The following is an 18,733-nucleotide window of genomic DNA, read 5'->3' as shown; positions in this document are numbered from 1 at the left end:
AATGTTAGGTTATAGGTTATAGGTTAGAGATGATCAATTTTAAATTTGGCAGTTGACAATTCATAAATTCTCTCGCAATTGGAGATCATGATGGGATCGGCTCTTCACTCCGGATTGGTTAATATTATATCCACGAGTTATTTTCTTGCACATTTCACACAACTATACGAGTCATGTGAGGTCGGCCTTTACCAGTCGTGCGATGTAAATGCAGCTTTTGAGCGTGTTTTTTACATCACCATCGCACAGGAAGACAGATAAAAAGGGAGAGAGAGAGAGAGACAGAGGATTGAAAGAAGGAAAACTAGGAAAAATCGCAAAACGGAAAACGCGTACGTTTTCCAGATTCAAGCTCGACTACGGCGGACAAGGATCGGAAATGGACTTTTCTGACCTATGTGCTCACATATGACTTGCTTCTGGAATGTTTTACTTGCTTGGTATCTCATTACGCCGGTTGCCGCGTTTTTGCCTGATGCTGCATAGGAAGCGATGGAACGATGGCTGAACTCCTCAGGTAACGCGCCAAACTCTTCCTCCTCCAGCGTTTTTGAGTTAAGTTTGGCGATGCGTGACTCGCACGCGACAATTTAAACTCTGATAGAAATTCGCTTTAGATATTTTCATAATACATTTCTCTTTTCTTTTCTACTCTTTACTATTACAATTTATTTTGTGAAAATGGTTATTCACGCGAGGTGTAAAGGTATTTACGCGATTTATGTTGTTTATTAAAGTTTAATTATAATCAATGAAATAATACATAATATTATCAATTTTATCTTATGTTCTGTTCATCTTGACTTTTTATTTAATTTCAGTCCATACATTAGAATCTTATTAGACAATTTGTGAACCACATGGCTAGCGAGAAATCTCCTGATTACCGTGCCTCCTGTATGGAAGATAACGACGAGATAGAGGGTCTTAATGAAAAGCTGATACAGCTGTTATCTGAGCAAAAACACTTCTCTCCAGTTCTGCCCAATAGTTCACTGTGTGAACCAGAGGAAGATTGTGGATCTACGGTAGATGCCAAGGCATCCGGTTCTCTGTCATTTAGCCATTGCAGACATGACTGCTCTCTTCTATGTTACGATAGTCCAGCTAAGATGTCGAGTACATCAAATCATCTTCCACCCATTGGTGTATTTTGGGACATCGAGAATTGTCAGGTTGGTTTGATATATCTTTTATTTGAAGGAAGAGATTCTTGTAGAATATTTTTGTTGTAAAACAAATTTTACAAACATATTGTTTGACTATAAGATGGAGGATTTCTCAAGAGACTCGAGAACTAATCTGCCGCTAATTAAGATCCTTGAAAAAATTTTACCATTAAAAAATATATTTGTGCAATTATATTGTAGGTTCCTAAAGGTAGATCCGCCATAGCAGTTACGCAATTAATTAGGGACAAATTTTTTAGTGGCTATAGAGAGGCGGAATTTATTGTGGTTTGTGACGTTCAGAAGGAGAATAGCCAAATTATACAGGAACTGAACGACGCTCAGGTAAAAATCACAATTTTTGCAATAACACTTATTCACTTATCGAGTCTCTAATGTTCTATATTTACTAGGTTAATTTAATACATGTAGCTGCTACATGCAAGAATGCTGCAGACGAGAAGCTTAAACAGACCATTAGAAGATTCGCCGACATCCATGGCAGCCCAGCGGCTATAATCCTAATATCCGGCGACATTAATTTTGCCGCTGATCTCAGTGATCTACGTCATAGGAAAAAGATTCATGTGATATTGCTTCATAAAAAGAATACCTCAGAAGCATTAATATTATGCGCCAATGAACATTATGACTTTATGGAGCTCACGGAGCCACTGCCGTCCAGACCTCCACCAAAGGTATGAAGACTGGTATGTGATGACAATAATATCAATAAGGGAATTTCAATTCAAAAAGCTGCTAATATAAATTATCTCACTCTTTTTATGTATTTATTTAATAAACAATATTTAGAGCACATTTATTTTTTTTTTTACTCTTTATTTCTGAATATTTTGTCTTGTGTGTATATTTGTTTGTAGCATACTTTGTACATCCCAATTCACGTATGATTTAGATTCACTTCCAGTAGCGTAGACAGTAGAGATATACTTTAATGATTCAACTGGCACATATTTAGAGATATATATGTATTAGGTCTTGTAATCCTTACTTTATAAAAATACCAAGGAATAAATTTAATTTTCATATTTTTATTACATTTACCAATTTGTGTAATTCCATAATATTAACAAAGATTTTATAAAATACAAATTAACTACTTTGATGATACCTGTATAATGTTGGAATTTACCGACACATAATCTGTCTGCATGAATACATTCCCAAATTACCTGTTACCATTAAATGTAATTTAACACTTTCAGGGTAATGAATCCTATGATCTTCTAATTAGTAACCTTCCTGATGAAATGGATGTTAATGTCATTAAGCGTCGTCTTAAGCAATTGTCTGAGAATTGCGGTGGTCGCGTGATAGATGTCCAGTCAAATACTGCCATTGTACGCTTTACGTCGCACAGTTCTGCAGACAGGTATATATTTTATTAATTCTGATCATTATAGATATCAAGTAGATATATTTCTTAGAGTAAATTAGAGTTTCTCGAAGACTTTAAAATTTGAAAAACTTTATTAAAATTTATGTTTCTATATATTTTGTTCGTTTCCTAGCTTATCTATATATTAATCCTTATTTAAATAACCCGCCTAAATGTCGTGCAAATCAGCCTTTCACATTCTTCGTTCTACCATCGGATTGTGTATATAGAAAAAAGGCATGAAAAACAATCTTGTATGCCTCCTTTACCATGTACAGATGTAGCAGGGATGAAAACATAAATAGGGTCGATTCGAAATAACGGACAGTAACGAACGTAGCGGTATCAAAGAACATCGTGTAATATGGTCACATATATAAGCACATATTAGGATTTGTTATAGTGAAATTATTTAGAATAATATATGTCTTATCGAGTATTTATTATTTTTTTTTCTTTTTTTTTATTTAAATGTTCAATATCATAATGTTGAGTGACGATTTTATTTCTGCTCGTGGTAAGTCTATTGTGTCGCCATTATCAAAGAAATTTATACTGTTTAATATCCAAAAATGTTGATTTTATTTGCAATATATTTTATACATTTGCCATTTTCCATTTATGCATTTCCTATTAAATCCATTTAGAATAAAATTTTGAATAATTAATTATTAATCACTCTTATAATCGATTTGCATCTAGATGCTTGTACATTGTCATGATCAACAAGGTCATTTATAAGTAGAATTACTTGTCAACGAACTGTATAATAACAATGTGATTTTGTTTTTATTTCTTTTTTTTTATTTTTGTTAGGGCTCAGAAACGTATGGAAGGAGAATATGTTTTTGGCTCAAAAATATTTGTAAGATATCTTGGGAAAGAAAAAGGGAATATAATCGCCAAAAATCTAGGTACGTTTGTTTAAATCCTAGCAAAGCGAAGGAAAAGATTTGATTCATCGTCAATAAACTTATTGTAATTAATAATATTTTTTCAGGAAATATTGTAACTCGAAGCAGAGCAGTCAGTGAATCGGAAATTGTTACTGATTCCAAGCAAAATAGCTCCAAGCAAATGTATACTGCTAGTGCCTCTGTGTTAGGGACAAGAACCCTCCAATATCCGCATTATCAATCTTCATCGTCTGTAGTGGGTGCCTATCCGCCTTTCAATCCCCATTGTGCACCCATCAATGGTCCACCATCAGGGTCAGTTTGTGTAATTTTGTTAAATCTTACCTGGTGAATTAACACGATATCTTTACAATGATGGATAATCCGAGAACGAGTCCTAGAGTCACGAGTAGATTTTTATCCTTGCTGATTCGGGCTGTGATCCTTTTTGATCTTATCTGATATACAATATGGGAGAAATTTTGTATTCACTATAAGATTATAATGAAAATTTAATTTTAATGTTTTTATGTTTTCATAGATTGATACAGCAACCTCCCATATATTTTGGAAGATATGTGAGTAGTGGCGATGTAGCTTTTAATAGGCCATACAACGATCTTACTAGAGTGCAGTCACCAAATTTAATTTGGCCGATTGGGCCAAGCCCTCAATCATATGGCCATATATGGGAAGAACAGTATAAAGTTAGTTTTATTTAGAATATTTAAATTTACTTAGATATTATTATTATGATATTCGATTATACTGTCTCATCGTTATCTGTAATTTGTTATAATTAGTTTACTCATTGTTTACAACACTTGTATAACGTGCTAAACGATTGTTTAATTTTATTTTCAAGGCGGAAAAGTCCAAAACTTTAAGTAAACGAGCTCACATCCCGCAGGCTCGGGATAATGTTGCTGTTGCCACAACTGCTCATACTCCTGAAGGTCTTAGGCGCATCAGAGGTACACACGGTGCATTTCTTCATGCTGCCGAATGGCTTGGAGGACGGCAATCGTACAACAATTCATTAGCTGTTCCACTTAATTATAATGGTAAAAATTTGAAATCAATTTCATGTTATTATATGTTATTTCAAATCTATCGCGTATAACGATTAATATTATATATTGTTGAAATAGTGCAATCCAATTCTTTCAAACGACGTAGCCCATCTCCACTGTACGATGCACCGACTAGAGAAAAAAGCTCATGGCACGGTCAGGTACAAACATAATTTTTTTTTTGTTCATCTAACATATTGAAAAAAAAAGAATGTTAAAACAAACGGATGTTTTCCTTTTTTTTGTTTTTTTGTTTTAGAATCAGCAGCAAGTTTCTACACGAAACAATAAAACACCATCACCTTACGAAAATAATATGTTACAAAGGACAGGACAACATAATCAAACATCACGGTCGCATCTAAGTGATGCAGAAAACGAAGAAGTAGAGGTATTTTTTTTTTGTGTACTGTTACCCAGTGTTGATTTATTTATTTAATTTATACTTTCTTACTTTTAATTTATTCTCTCTTGCTCTTTTCTTCTCTAGAACTTTTTAAATCCTAATAATCGCGTCGGACATAGTACGAATAATGGCATTAATATACCCATCGAATTACAAGTAACAAATTTAGATCAAAACATTGATATGAGAGACATGAAGCAAATTCTTTTATCTATATTCAGGGAACATGTTTCGGTACGTGACTATTTATTTATTGAAAAAGTTATAATTTATGTACAATTGATTTATTGTAGAGATATGTTTCTTTTCTATTCTAGAACTGTCATATTTCTGTATTTATGCAATCGGACGGTAATTACGGTGCTAGTGTCAAAGTACCTTCATTATCAGACGCACAGTATGCGATCTCGCAATTACATCGCCGTAAAATAGGTTACAAGCGCATTTTGATATCTTATGCTCATGTCGGTGGACCAAATTTGCAACTTATTCGAGCGCAAATCGTAATGCTTTTGCAAGAAGTCCCGGGACACAAACTACCGCTATTCAAATTCCGCGAGATGTACGAGAGTCGGTTTATGATCTCTATAAGCGTGTCGGAACTCTACAAGATGAGAGACGTATGCGTAATCACTGAAGATCCGAGCGGCAGAATGGTTTCACTCAATCCGGATCATAGAAATACGCCGTCGCCTTGCTTTAGTAATACGATACAGGTGCGCGACAATACGATATATTTCTTGTTTCACGTGTGTTGTTTGTAGCATTCGTAAAAATGATGACAGAGATGCCGAGTCTGAGCTTTTCCAATGATGGTAGAACTACACTATAGTTCCCGTTATCGTCGAGAAGCTTTGATCATACTCTAAAGCGATTTATCCTGAATTAATTTATTATTCTTTTTTATGGTAGAAAATCGTATATTTTATAGATGTAAGACATGTTAATAATGTTTGTAGGATGGACAAGTCAAGTTGCCGTATTGCACGATGCATACCTCGAAACCGTTGTCTGATAAAGGCTGGGCGGAACAAGAAATGGCATCCTTACCGAATGTAAAGATCTCTTTGAAACTTCTCGAGTCTCGTGTACAACAATTACTAGCGTCGCACAATGGCATTCTACCCTTGCCAAGGTATTTTTTTATTAATGTTAAATTTTGTATACACTGCAATAGAATTATGATATTAATTTAAGATACATACGTTACAATCTATTAAATAATTTCAGTTTACCAAACTGTTATGAGGCAGAATTCAAAGAACAATTAGAAATCATAGAGAATGGTGTACCTTTAGAACATTTAGTAGCCTGCTTATCATGTGTCGAATTGAGACAAGATATCGGTAGCGTGAAGTATATTGTGTGGATAGGGAAAAAGGATCATGAAAATAATCACGATGGTAAAATTATTTTGTAATATATTATCAGAATTAGTTGAGTATCTATAAAATATATTGTTTGAGATTGTGCAAAAGTTATATAACTCTTTTCAGAAACTAAGTGTGTGAGTCCACCACTTGCGAATCAACTAGCTCTTTTCAGCCGCGAACTGGTTGATCTTTTGAAAACCGCTCCACACTGCCAGTTACCCTTTAATCGATTTATACCAGCTTATCACCATCATTTCGGACGTCAGTGCAGAGTTGCCGATTACGGGTTTACTAAACTAATAGATCTGTTAGAGGCACTTACGCACACTGTACAAGTACGTACATTAAATGGCACGTTCCGAATGAATGTTAAATTGTTGAATAATCCGCTAATTTTTGCGTATTTCTTCCAGGTAATGGGAGAGGGCAATAAGCGTGTGGTTACGTTATCGCATCGTGCTCAAGTACGTAGATTTACCTCGGATTTATTGCGAGTACTGAAATCGAAAGCGAGCAAACAAGTGGCACTTTCAGAATTTCCAAACGTTTATAACCGAGTAATAGGTACCAATAATTTTGTGACACATTCTTCATAGTTATTTTTTAAAGATAGATAATTAGAACATGTAAATTTTTTTCCAGCAAAACCTTGGGACATCGTGGATTACGGTGTATGTGATATCGAGGATATTCTCGGTGAAGTGTCCGAGAACACGGTTGTCGTAACTCCTTTGGAAGATGGTGATAAAATGATAGCCATTCCCAAACGCGAGCAAACTGCTGAAGAAATCGAACGAACGAAATTGTTCGCTAAGGAGGTTTGCACGAATAATAAATTACTTGATAGATTTTGAGGAAATTCTACGAAATTTAAGCGCTATTAAAATAAATCCTTGTAATTTAACAGGTGATCGAGCTACTGCAACACGCTCCACAATGTAGAATGCAGTTCAACAAATTTGTACCTTCTTATCATCATCACTTTGGCCATCAATGCCGCGTATCAGATTACGGATTCACCAAATTGATCGAATTGTTCGAAGCAATCCCCGATGTAGTTAAGATCGAGGAAGTAAACGGAGGCGAGAGACAGATATCTTTGACCAAGAAAGAGGGTCTTAAAGTTCTCTCCGAACAGATATTGAAATTGGTGATGCGCGCCAAAAGTGGCCTAAACGTTTCGAGCATCGCACAAATGTTCCAACATCAATTCGGCTACGCGTTACGTCCCGAATTGTTCGGCTGCAGTTCGATGTTGCAACTTATGCAAAAGCTTGGAGATACCGTTCAGGTAATCGCAGCATCTACAATCGATTAATTAGTAACGCCTTAATTGAGAATATTGTTTGAATTCACTTTTATCGCAGGTCATAGATTTGGCTACAGGACCAGCTATCATCACAATAGACAAATCACATTTGCAGCAAACAATTCTCCAATGCCGGCGCATATTAATGGGCCAGCCCCAACATAGAATGCCTACCAGAGAATTTGTGCAACAATACTTTCAATATTATTCGAAGCAATGTAATCTAGACGACTTAAAAAAAAATCTGGCAAATGTTGTTCGGGTACGCATAAATTTAATGCGAGAGGAGCGATCTATTATCGTTCACAATGCCATTAAAATTAATCGATCAAAATCATGCTCTGAACGATCCAAAGCATTTTTTTCATGTGTATCATATTTTAAAAATATGTTTTACAGTTTACAGTGGTAAATAACGAACAAGTCATCGAGCTGACACCATTGCATCGCTTTGCTTGTGAGCTTCATCTTGTAATGATGAATTACAATGGTACATTAAATTTATCGCAGTTTGATGTATCATACTTGAATATCATAGGCTCACCTTGTAAACCTGCACAATATGGTTTTCCAACAATAACTGCACTTTTACAAGCCTTACCTTGCACTGTAACGATAAAAGAGACACGGAAAAAAGAAACGATTATCTACTTGAATAAAAAGCTAGCCGGTAATAAATAATTAAAGTACAATTTCTTTTATATACTCGTCGATATCTTATTAATTTGAATTGTTCTTTTAAGCTTCTGTCGGTTTTTTTGTGCCACTGGTACACAAATCGATATCATCTCATCTCGATACAGATTCTAGCAACGATTCATTTGAAAGTGATATTTCCTGTCGCGTAAATGTTCCCAACGCTTTGAGCACGATGGATGATCACGAGAAATGGCTCGATCAATTGACAAATGTTAATTCTTGGAAAGCAAAAGATGACAAAGCTGTATGGTCGGAGACTTGTGACAAGCATTGGAAGAACTTACCGAATTCGGAAAAACGCTCGAATAACTGGCCAGCTCTGGAAAGCGGCGGTGAAAGCCTCTTAAACAGCTTGATGCGCACACCGATAATGCGTAATTTCCCTCCACCGCCACCTAAACCCGATTCCCCACCCGAGGTATTATTTTAATTATCATTTATAATTTGTCATGATATGATGACCAAAACTATTGATTTATCATTTTTGCAGGATGTCATGTGCAAGGAAGAACACTGGAAATCTTCACTGTGGATGTCTCCAACAAAATTTACCTATTCACAAGATGAACATTCCACGAATGTACAGGTACATTTCTTTTTCTATCGGATATATATTTTTATACAAGATATATTTATATCTTATATAAATAGTTTGTTAATCCATCTGTTCCCTTTCAGGTCCCTCCATTAACTTTACCAAGCTGGAATCAAATGTTGTCCGGTGACGGTATATCGAATTTGCTATCACCGACTAAAAATCTATTGCCCGCTGCTGCTAATCCGTTGTATCCGCCTACCTCTCCTTATTATCCTAAGCCTGTTATTGCACCACACCCATCGGAGTTGCCACTTCCTTCCTTATCGCTAACACCTAAGAAGAAAATATTGGTGGATAATCAGAAAAAGATTGCCACTAACGCGAGGTTGCTTAATCTTGCTAGTTCCGAAAACGAAGATGTTATCGACGATGATGAGAGCAGCGACAGTTATAGCACTTCTAGTAAACATTGTAAGTAGCTACATTATTAAAAATAAAAAAAATAAAAATTCTCTTTCGTGTATCAACCAATATTTTGTAAAATTATTATTATTGTATATGTATACTTATTTGCTTTAAAATATCAGGAAACTATATTTATCTCGCTAGTTAAAGGCAAGAGACGTCTGGCGGCCCAATTCAATCAGCCGATCGAGCCATAAGCAGAGATCATGCAAAGGAGAGATATTAAAAAGCCCAGGATCAAAATCAGATTGTGTTTAATCGATTTCTTCACGACAACAACAAATTTCACACTTCAAGTAGACTTCAGTAAGATCTTTATCTAAAATGGATTAAATTACCTATATACTATTCCATGGATGGTAGGTACCATACTTTATTTATATTCAAAATTTACAATAGATCTGTGTAGATTGAATGTATATGCAAACCGGAGGAAAGCGATTATAGCACGAATTATTTTCAAAAAGTATGAAAATATACATCGAGTAGATATATGATTGATATGATCGGGATCGTAATAAGAAATGCGTGCGATGTTTATATCGAGTGACATGTGCTAACGGTTAGGAAACATGTAGCATTTTTCATACTGTGATATAGGGTATAAAAAGAAGCGATGATAGTAAATATTATACCACGAAGGGAGCTTTTGGAATGGCAATAATTAATAATCTTTCAGTAACACATGAGAAGCGTGGCTCGGTTTATCTGTGAATTATATTTAGATCTTTTTATATCGCATCTAACTTTTTTATTAATAATATATATCATTTGATATTATTTTAATCTTTACGTTTGTATCAAATTTACAATCAATTTTTACTTGATTGTTTCGACTAGTTAACGATATACATATCATGAAAAAAATATAATTTTTATATCCGTTCCTTTTTTGTTTTACATTTGTTAAACGAAACTAGGAGATTATTAGACTAGATTCCATAATCATCAAGTATAAGCATTAACTATTTTCATTTGTAAATAAATTATTGTTAAAAAGCTTCTTTCGATTTGCCTACGTTCACATTGTCAAAGACAATGTGAGTTGTAATTCATATAACATACTATATGTCCGAAAAAGATATTACGTATAATTGTTGCCAATTACAAGATAAGCGAAATTCTCTTGTCTACCATGCACCTTCAGTTATTTATCTTAACTTGTCTTACGAATTTCTCTCCAATTCACCATTGATACATTTTTTACTGCTCAATGTATAATTTTACGAATGTGTCATGTGAATGAGTGATGACAGATACGTGTAAATTGGAGTGATACGCTGTTACGAATTGCCACGCGATTTTCACAATACGTAATGAAGAAATAATTTTATCGATGAAAAATCTTCGATGTTTTGAGATTGAGTGCTAATTGTATGGCAGAATCGGAAAGATATAATGTAATGAGGTGCAGAGATAAATTTTTAACAAAGATCGTTGAGACAGATTTGTTCGGTAATAAATAAGTATTAGCGATAAGTATCATGTAAATTTTATTCAAAAGGAGGAAAGATAAAAATTTGAACCGAATATCTCTGGAGCAGCCGTTGCACAATATCTTTCCCCATTTTTTTCTTTCATTTGAAGAACGATGACGGGTATACCCTGTGACTCTGCCTAATATATTTTTACGTTCTGCTGATATGTTAAGTACGTAATATAAGATGTATAATAAGAATGCAACTCATTTTGAATTGTACAGAAGAAAATGAATGCGTGATGATCTCACTTTTAATCTTCATGCTCATTGTAAATATGACATGGATGGTGTAATAATTTATAGCGTAAAGAGATAAAATAGCGTATTACGGTAAATCTGGCAAACTAGTATCGCATAAAACTTGAAATCCATTGTAGAATCTAGTATACAATTGGATTGTATACTAGAATTATAGCTAGAATGGATTCAAAGTTTTATGCGATACTAGTTTGCCAAATTTACGCTATTTAAAAAAAAAACTTGGAGGATTAGAAATATATAATGATTGTGCTATCTCCGCGAATTGAATCGCTGGAAAATTCGCGGTACAGTTGAATGATAACTGGGCATCTCGGGTATTAGATAGTTACGAGAATCGTGTAGTATTCGTGTAGTGACTTTTTTTTATTTTGTTAATTTATTGCTATTAAAAGAAATAGTTTCGTTATGTGTATATTTATGGATAATAATGAATCCTATTGTATTTTATACCTGCGTAAAAGAATTTCCGTGCGTACGTATCTGTGAGAGAAAACTTTTAATTCGTTTAATCAGAGACATTTTGTGTGTAATACTGCGTTTATGTCATTATGTAAGATACACTATGCGAGGTTGTCTTATGTTCTAAATGCCTAATAAGTTTTATTGCACACTCGATTTGCTTTAATGTTCTAAATGATGGATGATTAATCTAATTGAAACTTAAACGAAAAACTGTAAATGAAATCATATACATATATATAAGATGATTTTATCATAATAACAAGAGAAATTGTAATGTATAAATCATCGATGGAATCGTGTCTAAATGAGTATTTCATAAATTAATTTGATATACATGTACAATAGGTATAATCTTTTTATATATTGTACAATGAAGGAATAAAAAGAAAGATTGATTCATGCAATATTCAGAGATTTGCTGTCGATGCGAGAGCGCTGTTTTACATCATTTATAAGATACGGATTATTACAGAGATTGCAAATGAGAGATAAGAGATTAAAATTTTGATAAATTATTTTTATTATCCCGTCGTTTTCTTAAATCACAACACGTCTGTACACGTTAAGCAAACCTGCGATTCAGACCATAATATACGAATGCGTTTGCCATTAAATTGTCATCTACGATTGCCCTGTGAATTGCTACGCTGCGGTTGTTTGTTGGTCTTTCATACCAGTACCTACTGGCCCATGACGGCGCTCCCAGATCAAACGATGTTTCTGCCTCATATATGCATTTTTCACATTTAAAGATATTCCCATTTCACCATCTGCACAGTTAAGAAAATAGATTTGAGTAGCTATAGCTCAGTTTGCAGTTCTCTTTGTGTCAAAATAAACAGTTTTTTTTGTTCTTACTGTTTCTATAATTTTTATACCATAACTCTTATGATAGATGTGCACTCACATTTTATGAACCAATTAACAGCTGCATCCTCGTAAGCTTTCTTCAAATGCCCACACATATTATCATCGTCACCCGAATAGGCACCGTGATAGAAGGCGCACTGTTCATATCGACTTCTTAGAATCATTAGAATTTCATCTTCCACTGATCTGAAAAAGAAAAAAAGAAGACGTTAGAAAGGGTGGAATTAATCGTTTGTAACGTGATTATCCCGCAAATATTGACTACAGTCAATATCATCAATTTCGTGGATGCTACCCTTCGCTTTCTATTTCTAATATTTCATAAAATTTGAATTTACTTATCGCGTAAGAATTGACAATTTGCCTCGGTATAACAAACCACGTCGTCTGTGTAACATTCGTCGATCGTCGGCACGCGACGATATTGCTGATGATACCACGGATATTTCTTTTGATTCGGCACTACGAATTTTTCTGCACAGAAAAAGGATATTTGTTCAGAAGACTCCGAGGGACAACATAACCAAAACGATTAGATAATACCTCGAACATAGGTGACTGGAGTGTCCAGTATGTAGAATAAAGTGTTAAAAAGTTTGTGAACAATGTTGTCCTTTTCCGCCATCGTTTTAAACCGAATTGGGAAAATCGACAATAACAATTAATATTTTTCACGTGAAAATATCTCTACATGCAAACACGTCGTTGTACGATCATGCGCCATGCATGTGAATGCATGAACCAACTGATCATGCGCTGTTACCATATGCGTATGCAAAAAGTGCACGAATAAAATATTTTTTAATTACACACAGATTCTCTGCTTTTAAAACAAACTTTTTTTTTTAATTTTTGTATTCTTAAAAGTATCGAATTTGTGTTTTTTGTGCTGCTATAGTACAAATCTGCATTTACAACGTTGTTAATCCTTTGCTATTAATTCTTTAATAAAAAAACGAAATACAAATTTTTAGTTTTTGTTATACCTTATTGTAACAATTCCTTCCATATTTTTTGTTTCTCTATTATAATACCATCTCAGAATTTCAAACGATTAAAATAAAAATTAGTAGATTGGTTTGTTGTATTAGCCCATTATGTATTTATTTTCTAGGATTCTTTTACGGTTTTACGTCAAAAATTAAAAGATGGAAAGGTTTATAGCGTCTTGCCATATTTTTGCGTTTAATATGTATATTTTTAATAAGGATGTATATTATTTAATATTAAATTATTATTAAATAATAGCAAAAAACATATTCCGCATTCGTTGAGATGCTGAAGAGATCATAAAAACAGCCAAAATATTAATTTCGTATTATAAGATGGTTGACGAGAGAGTTCAGTTTGCAGTCGTTCCGGGAAGAAATCCGGGATTTCGGGCTCGAGAAATCGCTCCTGATACGCGGGGATCATGCAGAGCAAAGAGGTAGCAGGAAGTAAACTAGTACTTATCCCATTTTATTCACTTTCTACTTTACCGACTCTCGATGACGGCGCTGTAGATAATCGAGTGTAGTCATCGAGAGTCGGTAAAGTAGAAAGTGAATAAAACGGGGTAAGTACTAGTTTACTTCCTGCTACCTCTTTGCTCTGCATGATCCCCGCGTATCAGGAGCGATTTCTCGAGCCCGAAATCCCGGATTTCTTCCCGGAATGACTGCAAACTGAACTCTCTCCTAACCTATCTTATGATACGGAATTAATCTCTTGGCTGTTTTTATGATTTTTCTAGCATCTCAACGAAATATGTCTCTCATTATTATTTATAGAATAATAATTTAACATTAAATAATATACATCCTTATTAAAAATATACATATTAAACATAAAAATATGGTGAGACGCTATAAACCTTTCCATCTAATCTTCTAATTTTTTTATATAAAACCACTAAAATCCTAGAAAATAAGTATAAAATAAGCAAATAAAACAGACTACTTATTATTTATCTACTTATCGATCTACTTATTATTTAATCTAAAAATAAAATTAAGTTTTTATGAATTCTGTATACATATATATCCAAATAAATCACATAAAGATACACATGTATTTTAATGGTTTGGAATTCTGAGGCGGTATTATAATAGAAAAACAAAAAATATGAAAGGAATGGTCACAATAAAGTATCAAAAAAATTAAAAAATTGTATGTCTTTATTAAAGAATTAATAGCAAAAGATTAACAATGTTATAAATGCGGATTTGCACTTTATGATAACAGTTGCAACAAATAAATAATAGATTATTCTACCTTGCGTACGTCTTGTTAATCTTTTCTATAGTTTTAGTATGTTATAAACTCATACATTAATAAAACAAAGATTTGATTCATATTCTTTCCTTGCATAACTAGAGGTCTTGTTAATATTTTCGTTATCTATATTTTCATTAATTACATCAATTATCTGCTTTAAAAACACTAAGTAATTTTCTGCTTTAAGAATACAAAAATTGAAGAGCAATCTGGCAATCTGTTTCAAGGATATACATACACAGGAGAAACATGCGAGAAAATAAACAAGACTAATACACAAGATTTTTAAAATTTATTTTTTTTCCTCATAAATCGTAATCAGTAACACGATTTTATTGCGCTGGTGGAGCGGTCGGTACACCAACAGTACGTGCTTCTTCCTCACGCAGACGGTCCTTCTTAAGTTGTCCCATGAAGGAGGCCTTATCGACAGCAGTCTGGAAGCGACCATGTCCGAATTTGGAGCTAGTATCGATGAACTTGAGGTTGATCTTTTCCAACGCCGACCTCTTGGTGTGCACCAACAAGGACTGCAAAATACATTTTTACTATTACGCTACTTCCTTTATAAATACCAATTAATATAATATCAGGTATTTAATCAGTCCTATCATTTTAATTATCATCGTGATCATAATATTATTGGCTCGTGATAGAGTCATCATGAAAATGTAAAATGTATCGATATCCATTCTGTGTCAGTTCTTACCTTTCTGAGCGTAATCACGCGCTTTTTCGGGCCCATGCAGCATCCTTTAATCATGATGAAGTCGTTATTAACTTCACCGTAATGTGGGAAGCCACCCATAGGTGTGATGCTTTTGTCGGTAAGATCATACTCCGTCGAAGCATTATTCTTCACAATCTATGAATGCAAAAAGACGTTACGATAAATATCAATTCTGTCAATAATTTTGGATAAAATATTTTAGATAAAAATTTTGTAACTTAGCTTGGAGACCTAAAGCATTAATGTGAATATGCATTAGGTACTATGAACAGTAAGTAACGTTTATCTCGCCTCTTTAAATTAAAATCAATCTTCTTCACATATTCCAAAGATTGACATAGGGGAAAGAGGCGCCATTAATTCACCGATTTACAACGATAATTACCTTGCCATCCTTGGTATGGATGCCCTGTCCGATCCTGTAAATCTTCTTGTTCATTTCAGTACGATGATGGTATCCTTTTTGACCGGCGCGCGCAACAGTGAAGGACACGCGGCTAGGATGCCACGCACCGATACAGGCAACCTTTCTCAGGCCCTTGTGGGTCTTGCGCGGCAATTTCTTCGTGTGCCACCTGGATGTAACACCTGAAAGAAGCGTAAAAATGTCAATTTTTTTAAGAATCACGCATATTCGACAGAAGCTGATTCAATTTACAATTAATTTTTTTTTCTTTGGTTAAGGACTTCAGTAGGAAGGCAGCATGGTATTATCCTCAAGATTATCAGATAAGTGCACGTCATGCTTTTTTCATCATTTAGTCCTAAATATTTTCTTAAAAGCATGCTTTTAAGTGTCTGTGCATGTGTGTGTGTGTGTACGTGGGGGCAGAGTGGGGGATGCCAAAAAGCGGCAATTCTGAGGCAGTGGGGTAGAGGGGGAGGGCAAACAGCACACACAACACATATATAAGCATAGGAACATACCTTTGTAGCCCTTTCCCTTTGTAACTCCAATCACGTCGATCATCTCATCGGCAGCGAAGACGCTACTAATAGGTACAGGCTTTTCCAAATGCTCGCGCGCCCATTGCACCTTGTCGTCAATAGTGCCGCCATTCAATTGGATCTCCATGATGTGGGCTTTCTTCTGACGTTGTCTCAGCAGTTTCATCTATAGAACGAGAAGATCAAACGTTACCTCTCAATCATTATCATCATGAATATATCTAATAATCTCTTAACCGATTGCAGCGTTCCATTACCTGAGTGTGAGCAATGATGCGAACAACGCTGCAATACTTCTTGATCTTTTTGAGATCCGCTTCGATGGACTTGCGGCCGAGATCGTCCTGCCATTTCTTCGATGCTTTCGTGAACGCCTTCTTCTTGCTCTTGTACCTGTCAGAAAATCAATTGCAATGCCCATCTGTCTATGTGTCTTGCAGATCGTCACCTTGCTGGATAATTTCTGTAACGTGCCAGTCTCATCGTAACGAGTGGAGACTGGACACATTTCTTGGAGTAGCCATGTTAAAATCAAGCTTTACTGGCTCTATCCAAATAATCACTCTCATCGTACGAGTGGAGAGCTGATGTGATAATTTTAGTACCAGGTATAAAAATAATAGTATAATTATCTTTTAAAGAGAAGAACTGTACTAGGCATGGTTTGTCTCAATGGTCATTGCCCAATGGGCTCCAAAAAATCTATGGAATATACCTAGTTTCCATGCATTCTGCGTGAGCAGAGCACAGTGTTTCTCTTCGACGTGGCAGCCTCGAGACCTTACTGCATTAAGATCAGCTCTCTCGCTGCAACCCGGAAGAATCAACACGTTTCCGCATTGATCAACGTCCGAGTTAACACGTCGTATAATTTAAGTAAAAAATAAACACGAGTAATAAACTATACCATCTTAAATATATACAATGATCGTCGTTAATATTTACTACTAACCAATTCTTATAGAAACGTCTGCGACAATCTTCTGACAAGTGTTCTGCCCAGACAGTGGCGAGCGCTCGAAGTCCATGTGGCGTATCAATGTATCCAACAAGACCAACAACGATCATCGGCGGTGTCTCGAGGACAGTAACAGCTTCCACAATCTCTTTCTTATTTACCTCTATAAAAAACCAATAATATTAGTGTTTAAAAAAATTTTTAAAAACCTATACTTATTTTGGAAAGAGACTGTACTAGGTATGGTTTGTCTCAATGGTTACCGCCCAATGGACTCCAAAGAGTTTATGGAATATACCTTGCCTCCATGCATTCTGCGTAAGCAGCGCACAAAGATGTTTTTTGACATGGCAGTATTGAGACCATACTACATTGAAGGCAGCTCTCGCACTGCAACCCAGGTGGATCAACACATTGCTGCGTCGATTAACACCCGAGTTAACATGTCACAAGCATTTTTAATAAATGCAAAAAGTGCTTAATAAAAAGAATTTAAATTTCTTCAATATTTTTGCCTAAAACATTAATTGCCATTTTCCCTGTAATAATTACTCACTTGATCCAGGACGGTCAGCCTCTCTCACGACGTGAGTCATACCAGCCTTGTAGCCGATAAAAGCAGTCAAGTGTACAGGCTTGCTTGGATCATCCTTCGGGAAAGCCTTTACCTTTCCGCGATGTCTCTGAGATCTCTTTTTTGGGTAGAATCCCATCGACCCATGTCGAGGGGCGCTGAATTTCCTGTGTGACTGCAATACAAAATGCCGGAGTAAGACACGTGGCACGAGAGTGGAATTAAATTTTTTCGACAAAAAAGAAAATCAGACCGCCCTAGAATAGTTTCGTCATGTTTATTCAGACAAAAACCATAAACTTTATAATCTAGATCATCATATTAAAGATGGATAAAGTTATTACGAAGCGTCGCGCGAGAAACCATGTGCGTGCAAAATAATCTCCTCGTTGCCGCAGCAAAAAGCAAATAATACCGTCGATATTCGTTATAATATTCGTTTAGAAATTCGGAGAAGATATTCAAGAGCACGACTATGCAACTTCGCGAAACCGATGCCGAAGAAAATTATAAAATTTTGTTAGATTCGCAGACCTCTTTAACGTTCAACTTACCATGATGCCGCAACGAAGAAAATGGAGGATGCCTACCTTCAACGGCTCCTCTTATATCCGTTGAAACAGTGATGCAAACCTTAGAAAAATAAATTTTCTGTAATGAACAGAATCCTATTTGTCAACGATCGACGTGGTAGCCAATCACATTTCGTTGCAAATTATTTTTTAGCATGTATGCTCCAATTAGAGTTTCTATAGGAACTCCAGCTCCAATGAACGTTTTCCTCGAGGAGCAATGGAAAGCCTCTGCGTAATTGTGGGGAGCCCGTTATCGGCGTCTTTGGACACTTTCAGACTATTTTCGAAT

General features: G+C 35.1%; 3 protein-coding genes and 1 non-coding gene across 9 annotated transcripts; 1 reads left to right on the top strand and 3 right to left on the bottom strand.

Moving 5' to 3' along the window:
- Nucleotides 1–18: 18 nt before the first annotated feature.
- LOC105194994 (meiosis regulator and mRNA stability factor 1) lies at nt 19–11,934 on the top strand. Of its 6 annotated transcripts, none has more exons than XM_011160161.3 (25): nt 19–517; nt 822–1,175; nt 1,371–1,514; nt 1,583–1,867; nt 2,396–2,562; nt 3,385–3,482; nt 3,569–3,779; nt 4,006–4,171; nt 4,330–4,528; nt 4,616–4,698; nt 4,797–4,928; nt 5,028–5,177; nt 5,261–5,659; nt 5,903–6,078; nt 6,174–6,346; nt 6,440–6,651; nt 6,730–6,880; nt 6,959–7,134; nt 7,224–7,607; nt 7,684–7,887; nt 8,025–8,295; nt 8,369–8,742; nt 8,815–8,910; nt 9,003–9,333; nt 9,472–11,934. In XM_011160161.3, the coding sequence occupies exons 2-25, from the start codon at nt 861–863 to the stop codon at nt 9,522–9,524; spliced, it is 4,950 nt and encodes a 1,649-aa protein (XP_011158463.1). In that variant the 5' UTR covers nt 19–517; nt 822–860; the 3' UTR covers nt 9,525–11,934. The 6 variants fall into 6 exon arrangements, with proteins under 6 accessions (XP_011158463.1, XP_025991355.1, XP_039301781.1 ...); XM_026135570.2 differs by having other exon boundaries at nt 9,450–11,934; XM_039445847.1 differs by lacking the exon at nt 5,261–5,659 and having other exon boundaries at nt 21–517.
- A 92-nt stretch (nt 11,935–12,026) lies between these two features.
- Nucleotides 12,027–13,184, bottom strand: LOC105194995 (NADH dehydrogenase [ubiquinone] 1 beta subcomplex subunit 10). The gene is made up of 4 exons (XM_026135573.2): nt 12,944–13,184; nt 12,739–12,874; nt 12,438–12,586; nt 12,027–12,300 (listed from the first exon to the last, which is right to left on the bottom strand). Exons 1-4 carry the CDS (start codon nt 13,023–13,025, stop codon nt 12,173–12,175), a joined length of 495 nt encoding a protein of 164 aa, XP_025991358.2. The 5' UTR covers nt 13,026–13,184; the 3' UTR covers nt 12,027–12,172.
- Nucleotides 13,185–14,932: 1,748 nt separating this feature from the next.
- On the bottom strand, nt 14,933–18,535 carry LOC105200815 (60S ribosomal protein L3). Its single transcript, XM_011168563.3, has 8 exons — nt 18,424–18,535; nt 17,852–18,044; nt 17,290–17,458; nt 16,595–16,730; nt 16,317–16,503; nt 15,775–15,977; nt 15,369–15,524; nt 14,933–15,189 (listed from the first exon to the last, which is right to left on the bottom strand). The coding sequence occupies exons 1-8, from the start codon at nt 18,424–18,426 to the stop codon at nt 14,992–14,994; spliced, it is 1,245 nt and encodes a 414-aa protein (XP_011166865.1). The 5' UTR covers nt 18,427–18,535; the 3' UTR covers nt 14,933–14,991.
- Nucleotides 18,113–18,189, bottom strand: LOC113003969. Its single transcript, XR_003268785.1, has one exon. It is a non-coding gene; the product is annotated as a small nucleolar RNA U43 (small nucleolar RNA).
- Nucleotides 18,536–18,733: the final 198 nt, after the last annotated feature.

Source organism: Solenopsis invicta, chromosome 2 (assembly GCF_016802725.1).
Source record: "Solenopsis invicta isolate M01_SB chromosome 2, UNIL_Sinv_3.0, whole genome shotgun sequence".
Classification (NCBI taxonomy): Eukaryota; Metazoa; Arthropoda; class Insecta; order Hymenoptera; family Formicidae; genus Solenopsis; species Solenopsis invicta.
This window is presented reverse-complemented; position numbering and strand designations above follow the sequence as displayed.